This window comes from Hesperophylax consimilis, chromosome 8, assembly GCF_061612785.1.
Source record: "Hesperophylax consimilis isolate HC1 chromosome 8, BYU_Hcon_1.0, whole genome shotgun sequence".
Classification (NCBI taxonomy): domain Eukaryota; kingdom Metazoa; phylum Arthropoda; class Insecta; order Trichoptera; family Limnephilidae; genus Hesperophylax; species Hesperophylax consimilis.
The window spans coordinates 18,087,546-18,104,225 of NC_142843.1; the positions used below are offsets into that span (position 1 = coordinate 18,087,546).

Sequence of the window (16,680 nt, forward strand, 5' to 3'; positions counted from 1 at the left end):
ATATAAAACAATATATAGTGACAATACAGACCGAGTTCAAGATGATAACAAGAGAAGTGATTGTTCAAGGCTATGGATTAAAAAGTTTAAAACCTTCCCACAAAAGTAGTAGCCAATGTACTCGAAGACATAATGGAGAATTTACAATGTAAAAGAAACAACAGAATCCGTCATAATGAAATGAATAGTTTCATATGAAGATGATTGATTGATTCAGACAGCGCAAGTATCAGCGATGGGAGCTTCTTGTTGCGTTAGTACAATTCCTACTTTTTACATAATTTATATAATTGTAAATGTAATGTAAGGGATCTTACTATCTGTTAATATTTTGTATAACATTCAACAAAAAAAGATAATTTATTAAGTGCAAAATAAAATAAAAAGACACATTCTCTGATCAGACTTATATATTCTTAAAACACCGAAGCTGTAACAACGATGGATTGGCTTATATAACAACTGGGCCTGTGAGAAGCAGGCCATCCGTACAACAGTTACAGTTACTGTCTAACCAGCTCTTCTGCTCTTCTTAGCCCAAATTAATAAAATAACACACTACTATGATACAAAGCAAGGTCACTTCATAAAATAACTTATCAGTTTCTACTCATATGTAAAATTATACATATCCGTAAACATATACATTCACACGCCGGTGTCCATGTATACATGTACAATACATATTTTATAGGGTAAGATATTACGATTACACGAGTCTATTCGCACACGAGAGCCGTTTCCGGATGGCGACTTTAATGAGAACTGATTCCACCAGCGGCGGGCAGTCAAGCGGGAAGCAGCCAAGAGAAAACTGGTAATGAGGAAAGGAGATAGGAATATTTGACTTGGACTTAAAACTATCTATGTACACCTCTCGAGGAACTAAACACTGCCGCTCGTCGACGAGTCCGCGAAACTATCACAATTCACATAACTATCCCAGCACTTGGTTGTCTTCTAGCAAACAGTACAGTACACAGGTCCCAACTAACATTCCGAGCAAAACAAACTAGTCCAACCAAAGTACATCAGTCTGTCGGCACACTGCGGAAATATCCAACAAATAGTCAACAACGGTCAACGGGAGACCGAGAGAAGGACCGGGGGGGTCCAATCAACAGGTGCGCGGCAGAAAGGGCGGGGGCGGCCGCCGCCGTCGGTTCTAGGAGCTGCTGGAGGCGTTCATTCCCGAGCCAAACATGGCGGCGTTGAAGCTCTGCGGGTTGTGCTGCGCCGGCGTGTGGTGCGAGGGCTGCGCGTGGTGCTGCGCGTGGTGCGGGCCCGCGCCCCCTCCTGCCGCTCCGCCCACGCCCCCGCGACCGTGCTTGGGCACGGGCGGCTGCAGGTACTCGTGGCGGGCCAGGCTGAACACGTCAATGCGTTCCTCCTTGCGGTATGCTAGACATGCGCGGATGAAGCTCTGCAAATATTCAACAAACAAGCATTGTTACTTTATTTTATCAACCTTATTTAAGGGACTGTTTCATATAATTCATCAGCGGCTATCCCTGCATGCTGATGTCTCACAATATATGATCCATATAGTTCTCTACTTAAACAAATAAATTTTGACTGTGGTAAAGATTGCATTGATATGTTGAAAGGGTTAAGGAAAAAATTTTGCAGTCATGACTTGTAGTATGAAAATGAAAAAAATCCAGCTGAATAAATCCTTTAGTGGTAGTGTAACAACATTAACATAGTTATTTTAATAAATATATAAAATCTTCATTCAGGTTATGAATGCCCTGAAACTATGTCACCCAATGCCCAGTGAAGTCCATACAACTTAATAATAACATAAATAAATTTGATTTAGGGGGTATTTCACCTTCCTCTTTTTTATTATTATTTTATTTATTAAGTCCGTATAACAATAATATCAGATAAGTGAGCAGAGTTTTCTACTATCCTTTTTTTATTAAAAGAAAGGCAGAACAGAATATGTTGCTTGTGTTGTGATGGAGGACGCGATCCCAACTTAGCCATCGACCAGTCAAATACCTATTGCGAGTATTTATTTGTTTATTTATTAACCTATCACGCAGCAAGAGTTACTCATGAAAATTGCGACACGGCGCTCTGCATGTTTTAGTGTGCTTTTGTCAGTCATTGGGAGACTGCATTGAGTGCGGTGTATTTCATTAGGCCCGTGTCTTGATATTTATTGTTTATCATGTTAAAATAAATACACCCTAAAGTGAATCGACATTTTACACCATGTCGGATATTAGTTCTACTGCGGACGATATATCAAATGACAGCGACACTACGAACGACGAGACCTAAGAAAGATTTTACAAATTTTTTTTGACAAAAGTTTTTAAAAAAACATGTCACAATATTTTTGAAATTCCTGGACTTAAGAAGAGCTCCTTCTTCTGATACAAAACCAAGAGCCGATTTAAAAATTATTTTTCCTTTTGCTACTTCTTGAAAATATTGTTGTAAGAAACCGATCATTATGCTGCACAATTTTTTGAACACAGGAATTTGAAACCGAATTCACGGGCGAAAAAGTGGACACCAACTACTGTGAATGAAATAAAAGCATTCATTGCCGTCTTACTGGAAATGGGCATAGCAAGACGAGCCACAATTCAACCTCATATGTACTCGCTATAAAAAGGGACTGCATGGACTTGCGCGGGTAAACACCATTGCGAAGAGACATCATTTTATATTTTATGTAGTTGTAAATTGGTAGTTCTTTACTTGTTTAATAACAAAAAGAAACACGAAAATTTGTTGATATTTGTAATTTAATACCATACTTTTTAATCTAAAAACTGTAACAATTTAAAAACATACTTGCAAAATAATAATAGCATTTAAACGGTTAATGTATGTTATCTTATGGATAAACTATCAAGAGGATGGTGAAGTACTCTCATTTAGAGAAATGAAATACAATAAATAAAAAGTTGTATGAGTAGTATCTTACCTTAGCTTCATTACTAACGGTGGGTTTATTAGCAAATTGTACTTCGGTGGCTTTGAGAATGGTATTTTCTTCCAGAATGGTAGCCTGGCTCTGATTGTGACCAAAAGGCTTCTTGCCGTAGAGGCATTGGTAGAATATGACACCTACGCTCCAGACATCCACCTTGCTGCTGATCTTAGGGGGGTTCTTACCAACCACAAAACATTCAGGTGGGAGGTACCTGAAACCAAAACAACAAACAAACAAACATTAACTTTACTCATTTATTCACATTCACATTCATAGGTGTGGATGTCAACCATACTCACAACTTGTTGTATGAAAAAATAATATGATTAAATTGGTTATGTGGCTTTTCACATTCCCAGTCCCAATTGCCCAGAACCAGTGGGGAATTTGACTGCACATCTAATTTGGGATATAATGTGGAAGGAAGATTGACAAGTATCAGGCTATTCAGACCTGGTTTCTAAATACATACTTGAAACATTGCTTGAAATGACAATACCCATGTTAAAGTCCCTATCCCCAATTGGGTGCCAGTCACATTGCTGCAAGCAAGAAACTTTACGAAACACTACAAATTCCGAGGTCATGGGTTCAAATCCCGGTGAGCCAGTAAATTTTATTTAATTAATTTGTGTTGCTTCAGAATGAATTCATTCAAAATAAAATATACAATATTTGCTACACATTCTTGAGAGGAAAATATTATATAAGTTTCGCTCTGGTGAATGACCAGATCTGAATAATCAGGTACTTACTTCCCCATCTCAGCACAGTTGGGACTCTTGTGAGATATTCACGCTAAATAAATTAAAAATGAAATCAGTTATACACAAAGTATCTTTACCAGTAAGTTCCCGCTCCTTGACTTGTTAGATCCATGCCGTGATCAGGATTGTAATTCTCTTCGTCCATTACTTTGCTAAGACCAAAGTCGGTTATTTTGATTTCCCCGCAGACATTTCCCTCAGTAAGGAGAATGTTGCCCGGTTTCAGGTCGTAATGGATCACAGGAGGTTTGATTTCATTTAAATATTTCAAGGCCGAAACTACTTGCATAACAATAGAGCGCGCTTCTCTCTCGGGAATAGTCTTATGCTGAAATTAAAGAAACGGTTTCATTACAAAGAAGATTCTTCCAACAAAGCCCGGTCCTTGTATGGGTCTATCAACCTTCATCGACTTCATCACAGTACTCACACAGATACATAACTAACATAAAGCGTGTTTCGTTTAGACTTTAGAATTATTTTGGCATGCTGAATATTGTTTTATTTCATTGTTATTAAAATAGTTTATCTGAATGAGATAATCTTTAGGACTGAATTCAAATGCGTAATAAACAATGACAAGGTATGAGCTCATAAAATATTCTAACACAGTGAACATATAAACTTGCTGACCCTTTTCCGCTAGTCACAATAAGTAGGCGTAAACGAGACAAAGGACATCGCTCATAACTATTGAAAACATATCTATACTGACATATGTGCATGTATTATCAGCATCAGCCATTGTATATATCCTATATTTATTAGTAGTCACATAGTCCAATGAATAAAAGAGATGGAAAGTAAAATAAACAAATAAATCTATTAATAACAATGTGAACTTAAAATAATGAAAACAGATTATTTCACTTGTGATATCATGCACCTGATCGAACTGGAACTATATGAACACAACACACTGTAAGCTTCCTAACAATATTCTTGTACAAGCAGCGTACACACTTTTTTTCCTCTTCTGCTAGTGACAGTAAGCAGGTGTAAACAAGATAAAGGGCTGTTCAATGCTAAGCTTTTTTATTGCAGTCAAATCTCGCTGCGTTACCTAAACAGATCATTAGTTGATGATTGAAACAATAAAACATACATACCTGTTTCAAATAGAAGTCAAGATCATGTCCGTCACAGTATTCTAGTACTGTACAAAAAGAATTGGCATCTATTTCAAATACATCGTACAACTTCACTACCCGCGGATGATCTAGGGCTTTATGAATGTTATACTCCCTAAGTGCATGCCTGGAAGAAGAAACATCATACATTTTAATAAACCAGTACTCAATTTCACCAAGTTCAAACAACCAGTTTGTTATTTCAGAAAACGAATCTTATGATTTATGACAATTTAGTTTTGTAGGCTGTTAGTCAGATGGCTATTACAGCAAATAGATAGCAGAGAAACATACTTGATATAATTGGCTTTCTTATCTTCTTTCCAATCTTTATTTAACTGATGAACCTTGCAGGCAGTGTACCGTTGTTCCCGCAAGTCAAAAGCTTTGTGAACCTCACTAAACCCTCCCTTCCCTAGGAGCATTAGCAAAAGATATCTGGAAATACAATATACATTAATGATGGATTCTTGGTCACAGGACATAATCGGTGAGATATCTTTGTTGTTATTAGTGAAAAGTATGAACAATCAATGACTTGCCTATCAGATAAGACTGGGTGAGCACTGAATCTACTTTGGTCCTCATTGTGGATGCGCTTCAGTTCTCGGATATGCAAATTTCTTTCTCTTTCTAGTTTTTCCATCTCTAGTTGTAGGTCGGCATCCTCTTTCTTTAAAGCACTTTGCCGAAGCTAGAACACAAATAATAAGTCGGTAACAGGTGTCGATTGAAGTGTGAATTTGCCACTTGTGCGCTAATGAGCACGGTAAAGTGATATTCCATGTGCGAATAGAGAAATAAATATGTCACTTTGTTGGAAGATGGTTTGTTCTAACCAAACAAGTCTTTTATGCAATGTTTTTAATAAATACTTTTCATCTTTTCTGCATGCTACAACTATTTACTGAAGTGTAACTTTAAAGGCTGGAAGGTGAAGTTGATTTTCTTAAAGAGGTGTTTAAGGTTAATTTATATGAAAATACTGAATTTAAAAGCGAATTATGTTTTATTTATAGTTTAGTTTATTTCTTTCTTAGTACAACGTTCAAGCTGTTGATTTTGGAACAAATTTAGCAGTGGAAGAATTTACCGGATCTACCACCCGGTACCACTAAGTGGGAGAGTGAGTTATAGAAGCAAGTAGGCTCACCTTGAGTATTTCATCAGCCTCGTAATACTCCTGCCAGGAGAAGGTGGGTAACGGGTCAGGCTTGAGGAAGGTGGGGGGCTCGGTGCCATTGTGCAACGTGGGCTGCTGCGTGGTGGCCCCGCCGGCACCCACGACCCCTGCCCCCGTTCCCCCGGCGGCGCCTCCGCCTACCGTGGTGGCCCCCCCGGCCCCCGTGCTGTTGTTCCGCTTGCCCCGCCCTGTGCCACCCTCGGCATTCGATGGCCTCTTCTTTACTAATAACTTTTTCTGTCTATCAATTTCTTCCTTCTCAGCTGTTATCTCTTCTTGTCTCCTGGAAACATAAGTAACAAATTATTTAGCATTACAATCCTTTTTAGAGGTAACCTTTAAAGTCACATATTGTTTGACATTTTCAAACATTGACACAGTTGTGTACTGACATTGTGAATTTGATATAATAGAGTCATAAAGTTTCAAATTTATGGAGAACATAATATTACGAACATTATACCCATCAATGTAACTTATCATTGAAGAAGAAGATAATACTTATAAATGCAAATGAAATATGAAACAGAACAAGACACAAAAAAATAAAAAGGTAACGATAATGAGAATCAAACCCTTGATCTCTGTCATACCGGGACAAGGCGAGTTAAAAACAAGTGGTTAGAGGCATTCGACCGGTCGGTGGCTGAGTTGACATCGCGTTTGGGTCCCACTCAAGCATAGTGTGTTCAATTCCTCAGCTGGCTAAATCTTCTTTCCACTTACTGTTGTGGTAGTAGAAGATTTTCAAAAATTGTCAGGTTATTCGTAACCTCTTAAGTAACGTATTTCTTTTAAATAAATTTTAAAATTTCATTTAAATTTATTAGCATTATCTTCGTCTTCAACGATATATTATAAGAAATGTTTATGAGTTTATCTAGAGAAATCAAAAGGTTAAATAATATTAGTACGATAAAAGTACATAATGCCCTTGAGGTGATTTTCTCACAAAAAGGGCACTATTTTTATTACATAAAGATTATGGATTGCCAACCTCGATGAAATCAAAATGCATTAATATAACAAGTTTTGTTTGTAACGTTGAGATGATTGAAAGTGGGAGAAATATTACTAGATATTGCCACGAAAGCCTACCTCGTCAATTCTTGAAATGCATATCCATCAGTCCAATTTTCTTGAAATGTAGCCCCAACTCGTTGCGTAACAAACTGTCCTAATCGTAACCTATTCTGCATACACCTCTGCCGTGCTTCTTTTTTCTCTATTGTACTTTTTTCATTTAATAACTTCTTTACAACATCGATGCATTTGTTGATGTGAGACTTGTGTTGTTCTATTACCTGAAAGATAACAAAAAAAAAATCAAACAGTGATACAGATATATCTCCTAGAAACACTTGAAGACAGGACAATAAAAGATAGAGAGAGATCCTCAAAAGAGATATAGAACTGATAGATTCTGGATGTAAAAATACAAGGCAGGAGGTCTACATAATCCATGGTGCTCTATTGGTCAGTGAAATGAATGCTCGAGTAGGTAACATTCAATTGCTGCATGTTTATTCACATCTCTCCATTAGGTAAATGTGGCCACCTATGTATATTATGTGGAATATTGAATGTTTGAGAAGACTTACTTTCTGCTGTGAAGAGACCTGATGCCTCAGCTCTTCGGATGCGCGGTTCAACTCGTCTATCTTATTGTTCCGCACCTCCAGGTCCGAGGAGGCCTGCGTCTCAAACTCCTGTATCCTCTGACACGTAAGTTCCGTCTGGGAGAACTTGTGCACCGTGGAGGTAGAGAGGCCCCGCACTAGGGTGCCCCCGGAACCGCCCAAAGAGCCCACTCCCACCACGCCCCCTCCTACGGTGGAGTTGCCCTTGAAGAACTCGCTGCCACCTCCCGTGGGCATAAGGCTGGAGGGAGAAGGAGGATACTGAAGAAGAAAAAGAGAAACTAAGTTGTAAATATTACATCATTCATTTATTGAAATTGTTATTAAAACCGATGCCAGATTACTGGAATGTATGGAAAACCATCAAATAAAATCATGAAAATATGTAATTATTACTGCGCTTTTAAATAAGATTATAGTATTATGTATTTCGAATACCTACATATTTAAAAACAAAAAAAAAAAGTTTAATGAGTAGAAGCAAAATAATGTTTTTTCCAAACACATTATTTGTTGTTTACCAAAATAATCTCATACTGATAATTTCGATCTAAAATTTAAACCTTATTGATCAGACAGTGCTGGATTAGTGAGAATCTACCATATACAGGGTGTAACAGCATGTACCCGAAGGATTTTAACCAGAGATTCCTGAGCTTATTTGAAATAAAAAAGTATATGCCATTTTGCCTTCCGATGATATTTATTTTCGAATAAAAACAAAAAAAAAGCTTCTATCACATGTCGCCACTGATCACACTGCTACTAGGGAATGCAATCTCATTCTCGCGAGATCTCGGCCTTTTTTAGCGAGATTGATCTCGGACGAAAAAAGGGCAAGATCTCGCGAGTTTAACGAGATTGCACTCGAGCATAAAAACGTCTTATTCGAAGCGCGACTGAGGGCTCGTACACGTTAACACGATACGAAGTCGTATCGTGCTACGGAGAGAGACAGAGCTAGTGCTAGACACGGACGGAGTTGCGATCCAGGTAGCAATCGCGGGACGAGGTGTCTCTCAGATTCGTTCGTGCGTGCGATTGGTCGAAAATTAAGCCGGGCGGCGCCGTGCAGACTGCAGCGTTATCAGCGCGCACTTGTTTACTTGTTTTGTTTACAGTTGTTGCTATCTAACGTGTTACGTGTTTGAGTTTGATTTCATTCGAGTATTTTTTTAGTTATTTATGCAAAAAATGTTTCTTACGTGATTTACGAGTGGAATGACGAACGATGTCGGCGAATATAGTTTATAAAGACGCAAGAGTATTTCATTGCAAGAAGAACTTCAGGAAACATTGACTGCTGCGTTCAAAAAACCTAGATACAGAAAACTAACTACGAATTCTCTGGAGGCATTGATCAAAAAGGAAATGAATTTATACGAGTCCGGGGGGTCAAAAGGCGAACTTTTACAGTTGGTGGATAACTGCCTGAGATCTGTGGTTCCAACTAGCGTTGAATCCGAAAGGGCCTTCTCAGCGGCTGGTTATCTGGCCAACAAAATAAGAAGCCGTTTAGCAGACGATTCTTTGGACATTTTGTGCTTCTTAAGGAGCTATTTTCAAAATAATTCGTAATAATGGCTTGTGATTTGAACTGAACAAATTTTTCATTTGATTGGTATATTCTGTTAATTGATGTGTAATTTCTAATAGTCTATTCGTGAAAATAAATGTTTATCTTATAATACTTATAGTTTTTATTATTTTTTTCCTAATTTATTCAAATATTGTGATTATTTGCAAAAATAAACACACAAGACTGCCAATCTCGCGAGATCTCGAAATTGCCGAGATCTCGCGGTACTAGATTCATAAACTCGCGGGATCTCGCTTGAGCCCCAATCTCGCGAGATTTGCATTCCCTAACTGCCACACCTCATGACAGGATCACTTGATAGGCGGTCTCTCTTCTCTATTACAGTGAAGCTGGAACATCAAGCAAAATGTCATCTAAATTTGTTACTCTAAGTAAGCTCAGGAATCGCTGGTTAAAATCCTATGTGTAAAAATATATGTATGTACACCCTGTACAGGTTCATTGATTAAAATCTTTTGAAGCTAAACAAATAGTGCAATAGGGAATAGATAGTACAATAGGTATGGAAGACATTAGTCTCACCATTGGGTAATTTCCTTGCTGCGGCGAGGGGCTCTTGGCACCCCCGTGCCGCACGGGGCTGCTGGAAGGGTGCTTGTTAAAGTAGTCGCGGATCTTGCCGCCGTCGGCCGCGGCGCCGGAGGTGTTGACCCTCGGCTTGGTGGGCCCCCCGGGTGTGCCGCCACCACTCTCTTCCCCTTTCCGCTTGCGCTTCCTATCTGGGGGCAGCCCCACCATAGTTGGCGCGCCGCCCGTAAGGGGCGCCCCAGGGGCCCCGCTGGCGCCCACACTGCCTGACCGCAGCACCCCTTTCTCAGGTGTCAGAGAATCCACTTCCTTGTCACTGTGGGAGGAACCTGGAATTATACAAAGACAAAACTTAGTAACATAACTAGCTAACCATCACATCATTTCTCCGCAGGGGTAGGCAGATAGAATAGACTTCACTCAACTCTTTCTTGGCACACACACTTTTTTATATTCACATTCATACATACTCTTGTTATTCTGACAGACACAGCTCAAGTATTTAATTCAGTTGATTGTGTCATGTTTTCCTCAGCGTCCTTGACATCTTCTACTATTCAATTCACCTTTTACGACTTTCTCCGTTCGTTCACTTTACATGTCCAAACCATTCACATAGTATTATTAAATAATTCATGCAAAGTCAAATCTGCAATATCCTTGATATTGGTGTAAGAGCTCTCTCATAGGTGGCACTAGATATTAGCCTATTAGGTTACCCATAAATGGCATTTAGCAGTCTATATTGTAGAGACCGAGACCGATAATAAATAAGGGTCGGGGTCCACATCATTCCAACCGCCTGCTAAATAAGATATCAGACCCCATTATCAATCTATCACATTTAAGTTCCAAGTGTTTTGTTGGGCCGGAGTTTTATTTAATAAAAGGGTTTGTGAGAAAATTCGGAGATAAAACAAAATCATTGAAAGAAATTTATTCTCAACTGATAATTCGAGCAAAGTTAAATCAATGAATTATGTATAACTTTTTTTACATAAAAAAATGTAAGAAAGTTGTAAAGGTGTTTCAATCCATAAAAAGTCACATTAAAATGGAATTCCACCATGAATTAAAGGTTTCAAAATTAGAAATAATAAAATCATTCAAATATGCCTAACCCTAGCTTGCTTTATGAATGCAGAATATTGAATATTCTGATTAGCACAATCAAGATTTAGTCGAGCTGAAGACAAGTACAAATATGCCTAACCCTAGCTTGCTTTATGAATGCAGAATATTGAATATTCTGATTAGCACAATCAGGATTTAGTCGAGCTGAAGACAAGTACAAATATGCCTAACCCTAGCTTGCTTTATGAATGCAGAATATTGAATATTCTGATTAGCACAATCAGGATTTAGTCGAGCTGAAGACAAGTACAAATCAGTGGCGGCCAGCTAATATGTGCTCCCGAGCGCCGAACAACCAACAAGATTTCCGACATGACTAATCACAATACGAAACTCGGTTCGGTTATAATATCTCATTCAAAAGGTACCTACTTATTAAGCGCGCTTAACTTGCAGACCGACTTTGACTTGTTCCTATGTTCGTAGCAGTTCGTTTTCGCTTGCGATCCAAAATTTAACTGCTTTGTCGCATATTCTGTGGAACAGTCGAAAGCGTGGGTATATACCAGTTCATACTATTCTTTGCAAATAATACCATATCTTGGACGGCGTTCGGGGTTTTACCACCACATCAGAAGGAACGGTTTATTCAGTAGAAAGTTAAACTAAAACGCGTATGTTTAATGTTATTGTCGATATCGTGGTTTCAATTTACCATCTGCTATTTTCAGCGAATGTTTCGCTTCTTCGATACAAGCATTTAAGATAAAATTTGTCATTAAGAGATGAGTGATGGTCAGATTACTTATTATCAGTTTAGTCAGTACTCGCCGTTGCCGGGCACGGTCTGTTGAATTAAAAAAAATTCTTACTCTGTGAAAGTTTTTAAGTTTAATTGCAGGTTATATCGATCTTGTATATCAATTATTAATAAGGTATATCAATTGCAGGTTATACTAATTTATGATTACTTTTGTGTTTGTTCAAAGTATAAATTAAGAATGTGAAATACATTAAGAACAATAGGTCGAGTTTTGAAAACAAAGTGACAATAAAAAATGCCGGTCCACCTAAAATCTGAACTGATAATAAAACAAGAGTGAAAATCTGGATCGAAGAAGTTTACTCGATCATTTGACAAAACAATGTATAACAAAGCTACGTAGCTCTGTGCATGTGATCAATTGAATAGTTTATTTTGTTTTACGTGTTTAATTTACGATGTCGATTCAGTTTGGACAATCAGCGGTGTTACTGATGTAACTCACCTTTCTTAAAAAATCTAAAAACATAATTCTTGTCATTTACATTTACAAAAAGTTTTGAGCTTAAAGGTTTTAGGAAAAGTTGACATCAGAATGCAATTGAATTCAGGCTACCGTGCCTAAGTTAAACACCATAATGAGCTATTTAATAAAAATCGATACAGGTCAAATTTCCCAGAACATGATTTCAATGTGACGTTTAAAACGTATGACTTCCTAAATAAAGTTCAGTAAAAGTGAACTCTGTGCAATTTACGCCCGCGACGATTTTTCAAAAGCTAACGGCGCTTTATCAATTTTACAAATTTTTTATAGTACTTGTTTATTAGAAGACTTTCCCGAGACTGTGAAATTACTAAAACTTTTGTGCACCATTCATGACCTTTGGAATGACCTCAGTTGAAAGCTAAAGATGTTTCTCAACGTTAAAAAGAATAAAATCTTTTTTAAACACGTTGAGCCAGGACAGACTGAACGCACTATCAGTGTTAAGCATTGATAGAGGTCTTCGCTAAACAAAAGGAGCAGAGAATAGAACTTCTTTATAAATAGGTACGTACCTTTATTTAATTTATTTTATGACTTAATGTTGTAATCCGGTGAACCCCCATATATTTTGACCACCGGCCGCCACTGGTACAAATATGCCTAACCCTAGCTTGCTTTATGAATGGAGAATGTTGAATATTCTGATTAGCACAATCAGGATTTAGTCGAGCTGAAGACAAGTACAAATATGCCTAACCCTAGCTTGCTTTATGAATGCAGAATGTTGAATATTCTGATTAGCACAATCAGGATTTAGTCGAGCTGAAGACAAGTACAAATATGCCTAACCCTAGCTTGCTTTATGAATGGAGAATGTTGAATATTCTGATTAGCACAATCAGGATTTAGTCGAGCTGAAGACAAGTACAAATATGCCTAACCCTAGCTTGCTTTATGAATGGAGAATGTTGAATATTCTGATTAGCACAATCAGGATTTAGTCGAGCTGAAGACAAGTACAAATATGCCTAACCCTAGCTTGCTTTATGAATGCAGAATATTGAATATTCTGATTAGCACAATCATCAATTCCCCTTACACACAGCAAAAACATGGCGTTTAAACATTTTATATTGTGTTGTAGGCTGTACCTGTCGACCACATTCACATTATTTCGATGGCTGTCAGTTTAATAGTCTTGTAATTATTAGTTTTATTACTACACTATTAACTTTGCTAATGCATCGTAAAATAAGGCAGAAAAATCTCGATTGCATAAAATGTTATGTAAATGTAATCCTTTAAATTCAAAATTTTTAAATACATTGTCATATTTCTCTTTTGTTATTTACTCATTTATGCTCGTTATACATACATTTACATAATTTATATAATATACTCATAAACAGCGCAATACATAAGTATGACTGACACAAACATATTTAAAATTATTGTACAAGAAAAAATTTAATTTAATAGGCAGTAACATAAAAGTAGCAATACAATTTGACACCTTCAACCATTGGCCTAACACTCATTTGCACATCCAGATTTAAACAAAATCAGCTATACTAGAAGAAAAAAAACGTATTACATCAACAACATTTGAGTACACTGGACTCCGTTTTTATTCGGTGGATACATACCATGTAATACCGTGTAAAAAAAGTATACCAAAATAAAAAAATAATGGTGGATAGGTTTCCTTGTTAAAAATAAAATAATTATTTTAATTTTTGAAAACTTAATAATACACTTTAAGTTAAAAATAGAGGTAGTCCAGCAAAGCTGCCACAGCGCTGCTTGTCTGCCAGTTCTCCCTTAACATTTTGTCTTGTCATTAATTAAAGTGTTTTGTTCTGTTTCATGTTTCCTTTAGATTTATTAGTATTATCTTATTCTTTAATGATATAAAATTAATTTTTGTTCTATCTTTTTCTTCATTTTATTTAAGAAATTACTTTATAAAAATCGTAATCGTAAGATTATTCACTATCACTATAAGATAATAGACAAACGTGTTCACACATTTGATACAACATCGTTTTCATCACTCGAAATATCCTGAGCCTGTGGATTATTTCTTTTAAAATTTTCGGGTTTACTGGATTTAAACAAAAATTCCGTTATCGATTGTTGTGACTGTTTTTTGCGAGTTCTTTGTATGACTCTTAGTAACGAACGGTACAAGAGGTCAAATCACATTGAAACTGTAGAGCTCGTTCTACGTTGTGATCTTTTGTTATAAAATGATTTCAAAGTTTATTAACCAGTTGCAGGTTTTCAGTTGCTATTTGCGCCTCGCTTTCCGCATAACGGCTCTTAATAAGCACGAGTCATGCCCATCACTTGTCATCACCCAACTATAAGATAATCTTCCTAAATGTTCCTATTAAGCTTATATGTTCAATATTTAAAGAAAATAACCCTGACTATGGGTCGGCATTTCAGTATACCTACTGAGGATTGTTATGAGTCAGATTGCGTTGTCAGAGAACACACTCGACTAATGTAAATATCACTTCTAAGCAGAGCATAAAAATCAACTGAAATACCGGCCCTATGTTCGATAAGTACAAGCTACAATGTGAAGTATAATCTTCCTCAACTCTGTGACCACTGTTTATAAAGCTCATTTTTGAGTGTTGAGTTAGGATGTAGCAAATTGAATAAAAATATCCTTAGCGTTTGGATATTTTAAAACAATAATAGAATTACGAAACAAACCCACCCATGGGACGCGAACAAATCGCAAATGTAACACAGATAATAGTATAATGTAAAAAAATGATGACAGTTGTTGTTTTGACACGCGCGCCATACTTTCCATCCCCACGAGTCTGACAGTTGGTAGTGGTGGTAGTAGCTAGTAGGCAGCGCGCTGCGGCCGGACAAAGAAACAAGATGGCGCCACCGGCGCGGTGGCGACCGGTAACAGGGCAGGGACCGCCAACCAACTAACTCGCAATAACTGGATTATTTATTATTATTATTAGTAAACGCTAAATAAATGTCTTACCGGTGCTCATATTAGAGTCTTGGCTATGAATCGGCTGAGCTGCGTTGACTGTCGCCTGGGGTGCCATCTGCAAGGCTCCAGCTGCCATCTGAAATAAACAAAAAATATTATTATTACGTTTTCGCAAATCAAAACATGCACGGAATAGGTAAGAGGCTTTGCTAATTTTAGCAAGGGGGATAAAACAATGGAATCGCGAACGTACCAAAGCCGACTGAAGTACGAATGTTATCGACAGTTTACGGTGATTCACGAGGTTGCCACCGTAAAATTGTGCCGATTTTAGCTGCGCCATGTATAGCCGGACTGTCAGGCTATCGCGGAGCCCGGGCGAGCCGGAGGAGATAAGCCGTAAACGATAATTTTATGAATTGAGCCATTGCGCCTGAACCTGCCCCTGTCCCGTCACCGCAGCACGCCGGCGTATTTGCAAAAAGCGGGCCTTTCGGCCGTCGCTGCCTGCGCGGACGCTCCGTTCAAGGTCGCGTCGCGGGGAGGAAGGCATTCGGCACCCGCCACTCGGCACTCGGCAGTCGAGGATACTTCTCGAGTCCGCACTGAAAATGGCGGAGTTAAGTTTCACCTCTGGATTGGTACATTGCAATAGGCGTGATGCGGATGCGGGGTTCACACGAGAAGTCGCGGCCAGAGGTAGTGGTGGTAGTGACTGCATAGTATAGTATAGCATAGCTCCAGCACACCGACACCGGCCAGTATATTGGTGGATGATCACCAGCCGAGGACCGCGAGGAGTATGGAAAGGAGAAGGAGAGGGGCAGGGGGCACATTACGCGATAAATTAAATCGTCCAGTGGTAACTATTTGAGAGCGTCGCGGCATTGTTAGCAGAGGAGCTCCGCCGAGCTGTGATTCTCTCTCGGACGGGGGTCAATGATCACGACTGTATTACAATGGAAACAGAATCGGCACATTCCGATGCTCTGCGGCGTTTGTTCTCTGTTCACTGTCGATCGACTTATACACTTCATTTCAAACAATAATTATATACGTAATATTTTATAAATCACTTATTTTTTAAGCGAAAATTAAATGTTCGACGTAATCAAAACCTGTCCTTGACAAATCATATGTTAATAATATTTTATTGTGACGATCATTTTGCGAATATTTGGACATAAACATGCATAACCCTGGATAATTTTTATTATCATTACGTGAGTGCATCGACAAAAATATTCACTGGCAGCATTTTAAAAGCATTCATATAGGGAAGGAAAAAATAATAAATGCCTTTACGTGGGCAGCTCCGATAGAACATAAGAACTAACATTAAAATCGACGTGATATTTAGCTTAGGAAGGCTTTGGCAGTCGCAAACATTGACCGAGGAAATCGGAGCTAAAGTAGAATGGGTGAGTCGAGAGGCATAACGGGCTCAAGCTCAGTCTCACACGGGGTTCACAGCGGGTCAACAGCCCGAGAGGCTGTAGTACTTGTACTTGTACTTGGTACTTGTGTACTCGCCGTAGTCTACAGACACCAGTACCACAGGCCACAGGAGGACTGACA

At 38.3% G+C, this 16,680-nt stretch overlaps 1 protein-coding gene across 9 annotated transcripts in view; it reads right to left on the bottom strand.

The window, feature by feature from the left end:
* Window positions 1-392: 392 nt before the first annotated feature.
* Tlk (Tousled-like kinase) overlaps window positions 393-16,680 on the bottom strand; it is a 104,198-nt gene continuing 87,910 nt past the window's right edge. For all 9 annotated transcript variants that reach the window (XM_089634992.1, XM_089634989.1, XM_089634987.1 and 6 more), the window contains 11 exons: window positions 15,151-15,238; window positions 9,799-10,133; window positions 7,638-7,937; window positions 7,135-7,340; window positions 6,007-6,319; window positions 5,396-5,547; window positions 5,148-5,291; window positions 4,833-4,980; window positions 3,801-4,051; window positions 2,948-3,167; window positions 393-1,423 (listed from right to left, as the gene is read on the bottom strand). In XM_089634992.1, coding sequence (XP_089491118.1) covers window positions 1,166-1,423; window positions 2,948-3,167; window positions 3,801-4,051; window positions 4,833-4,980; window positions 5,148-5,291; window positions 5,396-5,547; window positions 6,007-6,319; window positions 7,135-7,340; window positions 7,638-7,937; window positions 9,799-10,133; window positions 15,151-15,238 — 2,415 coding nt within the window. In that variant the 3' untranslated portion in view covers window positions 393-1,165. The remainder of the gene's footprint in view (window positions 1,424-2,947; window positions 3,168-3,800; window positions 4,052-4,832; window positions 4,981-5,147; window positions 5,292-5,395; window positions 5,548-6,006; window positions 6,320-7,134; window positions 7,341-7,637; window positions 7,938-9,798; window positions 10,134-15,150; window positions 15,239-16,680) is intronic.